This window comes from Triticum urartu, chromosome 6A (assembly GCF_056163025.1).
Source record: "Triticum urartu cultivar PI428250 chromosome 6A, HENAU_Tu73, whole genome shotgun sequence".
NCBI lineage: Eukaryota > Viridiplantae > Streptophyta > Magnoliopsida > Poales > Poaceae > Triticum > Triticum urartu.
Genome location: NC_141878.1, coordinates 111,225,983 through 111,231,759, shown reverse-complemented (window position 1 = coordinate 111,231,759; position 5,777 = coordinate 111,225,983). Strand labels below are relative to the sequence as shown.

At 56.2% G+C, this 5,777-nt stretch overlaps 1 protein-coding gene across 1 annotated transcript; it reads right to left on the bottom strand.

Annotated features, from left to right (window-relative positions):
• Nucleotides 1-4,429: 4,429 nt before the first annotated feature.
• Nucleotides 4,430-5,221, bottom strand: LOC147964334 (uncharacterized). The gene has a single exon (XM_087529926.1). The coding sequence runs from the start codon at nucleotides 5,219-5,221 to the stop codon at nucleotides 4,430-4,432; it is 792 nt and encodes a 263-aa protein (XP_087386052.1).
• Between the last annotated feature and the right edge of the window lie 556 nt (nucleotides 5,222-5,777).

Genomic DNA, 5,777 nt, shown 5'->3' with positions numbered 1-5,777 from the left:
ACTCGCCAGTGCTAAAAAAAGGCTCCTGGGGGCGTCTTGGGGGCACAGATGGAGATGCTCTAAGATGTCAAGGGCGATTCCAAGGGCAAGGACAGCTGATGGCTCTATATTTTATGCATTTTTGGAGCTCTTTGTTACATGTTCTCTGCATGTATCATGTCTCATTTAACCAAACATATAGATCATTTTTAGAGCTCTTTGTTACATGTTCTCTTCATGTATTATGTCCCATTTTTAGAGCAGAAGAGAAAAATGAACCTTAGTCAAAGGGAGTCACTTAGTCTAACTTTTACCATGTCCTTGCTGCTCATCAATATACTCGTCTATTCTCGACAACAACATGTGAGACTGACTACACATCTCATGGATGGGGCACGAAGTTTCGCTGCCGTCTTTGACGGGCAATGTCCAAAGTCGTTGGATGGGTACAGAGCATGCTGTTTTCTTTGGATGTGAAACCATAGCAGTCCCGATCAGCTAGAAATGTTTTCACAGGTGTCATGCAGGGCAAACTCGCAGGGCCACGCACCTGTCCGGTCACCCGTCTGCGCCGTGATTCGTGCATTTGTGTGACCTCAAAATAGGTAAAAGGACAGATAATGTTTGTACGGTATGAATACATGAAAAAGTTCCGATATACAGGTCGCCTGTCATACAAATATGTCGTATGTGTTGGAAACGAGAGTTTGGCAATGCTTCACGATGTATTGACCGGTGCATAGCGCACGTATATATGGAGTACAAGGTGGGCCACAACCTCAACTATGCAAAGACTAGGAGGTGGGCCAGGCTATACAATATACATGCACGAACCATATATTCAACACCCCCCGCACTCAAAGCGTCGCCGGAGACGCAAAGACTGGACCTAAACTCCTCGAAAACAGAAGTAGACAGTCCTTTCGTCATGACGTCGGCGAACTGCTGTGCCGTCGGGACGTGGAGGACCCGGATGCGCCCAAGAGCCACCTGCTCACGAACGAAGTGTATATCGAGCTCAATATGCTTCGTTCGACGATGATGGACCGGGTTGGCGGAGAGGTAGACGGCGGAGACGTTGTCGCAGTAGACAAGCGTGGCCTTGTGAACATCACAAAGCAACTCCTGAGGCAGCTGACTGAGCCAAGAGCATTCAGCAACGGCGTTAGCCACTGCTCGATACTCAGCCTCGGTACTCGAGCGAGACACAGTGGGCTGTCGCTTGGAGGACCAAGAGATCAGGGACGGCCCAAGATAGACACAGTACCCCGAGGTGGAGCGCCGTGTGTCCGGGCAGCCGGCCCAGTCCGCATCAGAATAGGCGACGAGGTCGGCGGAGCCGGAGGCCGTCAGCGTAAGTCCCAAAGATTGGGTGCCGCGTATGTATCGGAGGATACGCTTCACCAGAGTCCAGTGAGAGTCGCGCGGAGCATGCATGTGAAGACCGACCTGCTGAACAGCATACTGCAAGTCGGGGTGCGTCAGGGTCAGGTACTGCAAGGCGCCCACAATGGAGCGATAGAATGTTGCATCAGATGCAGGCGAACCCTCCAAAGCGGAAACCTTGGCCTTGGTGTCGACGGGCGTGGGAGCGGGTTTGTAGTTAAGCATGCCAGCTCGGTCGAGAAGCTCATGGGCGTAGCGCTGCTGATGCAGGAAGAACCCATCTGGTCGCCGAACGACCTCAATGCCAAGGAAGTAATGCAGGGGACCCAAGTCCTTCAGGGCAAACTCATCGCGAAGACGAGCAGTGAGCCGCTGAAGGAGCGCGACAGTGGATGCCGTCAGAATGATGTTATCGACGTACAACAGCAAGTAGGCCGTGTCAACTCCGTGATGATACACGAAGAGGGACGCATCGGAGCAAGTCGATGTAAATCCGAGCGTCTGCAGGAAGGCGGCGATGCGCTGGTACCAGGCCCGAGGCGCCTGCTTCAGCCCGTAGAGAGAACGGGAGAGCAAGCTCATAGAACACCTGCTCAGCCAGGTGGCCATGCAAGAAGGCGTTGGACACGTCCAACTGATGCACAGGCCAAGCTTGGGACACGGCTAGCTGGAGCATGACGCGGATCGTGCCCGGTTTAACAACCGGGGCAAATGTGTCGGTGAAGTCCATGCCCGCGCGTTGCTGAAATCCCCGAACCACCCAGCGAGCTTTATAGCGCTCGAGAGTGCCATCCGGACGAGTCTTGTGCCGAAAGACCCACTTGCCCGTGATGATGTTGGCACGGAGCGGCCGAGGGATGAGCTGCCAGGTACGGTTCCGCTGGAGAGCGTCGAACTCTTTCTGCATCACAGCGAGCCAATGAGGATCCCGAAGGGCGGCTCGAGTTGACGATGGGAGAGGAGACGGCTCAGAGACGGAAGCAGTGAGAAGGTACTCATCGATGGGGTACCGCGTGCTCGGTCGGAGAGTGCCAGCTCGAGAGCTAGTCATCGGGCGGGGCAGCGGGTCCGGAGTGGAGACGGGCAACGACGAAGAAGAGTCCGCCTCCTCCGAGACCGCCGCGGGCGAGGCCGCCGGCGAGATGGCGGGCGAGGCGGCAGGCGAGATCGCTGCGGGCGAGGACGCCGGAGTGGGCGAGGCCGAGGACGCTAGGGGCGTCACGGGCGCCGAGGGAGGTGCGGCCCCTAGGGCAGCCAACCGGGGAGAAACTCGACCCGTGGCGCGGGGGGCACCCTCAAAGCCGGGAGGCGTCCCAAGAGAGGCACGGGAGTGGCCGTCACCTGGAGCGGGCAAAGCCGCAACATCCGAAGGTACCTGCTGAAATGGAAAAACCATCTCATCAAAGTAAACATGTTGTGAAGTGATCACCCAATGTGAGATAGGATCATAGCAGCTGTAGCCTTTGGTGTTGGGGGGGTAGCCAAAAAAGATGCAGGCCACAGACCGAGGGGCGAGCTTATGAGGAGCAGTGGAAGCGATGCTGGGGTAGCACAGGCAATCGAAAATGCGGAGCTCAACATAGGAAGGTGGCATGCCAAACAAGAGGTGATGAGGTGCAAAATTCCCGCGAGGGCGACAAGGACGAATGTTAATGAGTAGTGACGCAGTGGCGAGCGCGTCTGGCCAAAAACGTGGTGGGACGTTGTCATGAAAGAGGAGGGTGCGAACGCAATCATTGAGAGTGCGAAGCACACGCTCAGCACGGCTGTTTTGTTGCGAAGTGTACAGGCAAGTGAGACGAAAGATCGTGCCATGTGAGGCGAGAAGGTTGCAGATCGCAAGGTTATCGAACTCCTTCCCGTTGTCTGTTTGCAATGCATGAATGGGACGTCCAAACTGCGTGGAGACATAGGAGTAAAAGGCAGTGAGAGTGGCAACAGAGTCCGACTTTCACCGCAATGGGAAGGTCCACACATAGTGCGAAAAATCGTCAAGTATGACAAGATAATAAAGATAGCTTGTGTTACTTGCAACAGGAGAGGTCCAAACATCACTATGAATTAACTCAAACGGGTATGATGCAACATGCGAGGAAGTGCTAAAAGGAAGACGGACATGTTTGCCGAGACGACATGCATGACAAGTGTGATCGTCGATCTTATTACACGTGAAGGAAAAACTCCGGAGAATATGACAAAGGGTGGCGGTGTTGGAATGACCGAGAAGAGCGTGCCAAAGGTCCACTCCGGCGGAAAGTGCCATGGGTGCAGCGATGGAGGAGGTAAAGGAGTGGAACGGGTAGAGCTCGTTGGGGCTGTCACATCGGTGGAGCACCATCCGGGTACGAGCGTCCTTAACAGAAAAGCCAAACATGTCAAATTCAACGGTAATAGGATTTTCACGTGTAAGAGAACGAACGGAAACGAGATTTTTAATGATGTCAGGAGAAACAAGCACATTAGAAAGATATAATGGCATGGAGTTAGAAGGAAAAGCAGCATGGCCGACATGAGTAATAGGAATGGAAGAACCGTCACCCACGGTAATGCGAGCAGCGGTGTGAACGGGATGAGCGGCGAGAAGGTTACCGGGGTTGGCAGCCATGTGAGCCGTAGCTCCGGTGTCCATATACCAGTCGCCACCGCCAGTGTATTGCTGCGGCATGGGGGCGGTGTGGAGGGTCGCGAGGAGCGCGGGGTCCCAAGGCGCCGGTGGGAGAGCCGGGGCGGACGGTGCGGGCTGAGGCGGGGGCGCCACAAACCCACCGGCCGGAGGCAACCCATAGGCCGCAGAGGGGCCGTAGAGCGGCACGGGATGGTATGCTTGAGGGGCCGCGTGAAGCGCCTGATGAGCGGCCGGGCAGGCGCCGAAGAGGCCAGGAGCGGGGGCATGCGGGATAGGCATGGAATATGCATGCACAACCCTGGTCCAGGGGTTCTGGTCGGCCTGCCAAGGTGCCGGGGGGAGCTGCGGCTGCTGCTGGCGCGGCGCCCCGCCGGGCGCAGCCAGCTACTGCTGTTTGCGGCCGCCGCGGCCACGGCGCCCCCCACGACGCTGCTGTTGCTAATGCTCGGCAAGAGGTGGCGGAGGAGCCGGCTGCGGCTGCGGGTAGGGGAACCTGGGTGGCGGCGGCGCCGGGAAGGGGCCCGGGGCGGGCCTTGGCGGGGCGGAGGGCGGCGCACCGCCGCGAGTACCGGCGGTGAGGGCAGTGTGGGTGGCCCGGGCGCGTGACATCCGCATCCGCTTCTCCTCCAACTTCAGGTAGGCGATGATCTTAGGGAACGTCGGGTTGGTGATGAGGGGGATGTTGGAGGAGGCGTTCCCGAACTCGTCGCTCAGGCCGGTGATGAGGGTGCTGAGGATGAGTTCGTTGGAGACCTTCTCACCAAGGTCACGGAGCTCGTCAACAAGCTTCTTAAGGTGCATGCAGTAATCGTCGACAGACAAGTCAAGCTGCTGGCACCCAAAAAACTCGTCGTGCAAGAAAACTTTGCGTTGGAGCGCATTGTCGGTGAAGAGGCCGTTGAGCTTGGTCCAAACGGCGTGAGCATCATCGTCGGCGGAGATCACCGTGTGGAAGAGGTCCTTCATGAGGGTGGCTTCGATGGACATCCACTCCTCATCGTCCTCCATGAAGCGGGAATCCATGGTGCCATCGATGTGATCCCGGATGTTGTATTCCTGGAACACAAGGGAGAAGTACGTCTTCCACGTATAGTAGGTGGAGGTGAGTTGGTCGAGGACGACGGGAACCCGAGCGAGAATGTTGAGGTCGCGGATGACGACGGGGTCAGGGCCGTCGAACGGGTTGGTGCGGCGGCTGCGGGTGGTGCCGGAGGAGCCAGGGGAGGCCATGAGGAGACGAGGGCGGCGCGGCAGGTTGGGGCGGAAGCGGGGCACGGCGCACACGGGGCGGCGGTTGCGGCGGCGTGGGGTTTGCGGCGGCGACGGCGACGGGGGGTGGCGGCGGCGGCGGTGTTGGGCGGCGGCGGCACAAGATTAGGGTTAGGATCGTAGGTATGATATCATATTGGAAACGAGAGTTTGGCAATGCTTCACGATGTATTGATCGGTGCATAGCACACGTATATATGGAGTACAAGGTGGGCCATAATCTTAACTATACAAAAACTATGAGGTGGCCAGACTATACAATATACATGCACGAACCATATATTCAACAGTATGTACTGCCGTATTTTCCTGTTCTTGACTACGGGTGGACCTTATATGTTTATCACTTTATGTGCTTCCTGTTCATCTCCTTACTTCCATTTTTGCATTCTTAATTTGTTCTTATTTGTATTTATCCACATTGTTCTTCCACATTCTCCATTTCTCTTTGAATCCTATCCTTTCTACTGTGTTCTTGTTCACATAATTTATTTCCTTCGTGCTTGACGTACTGCCT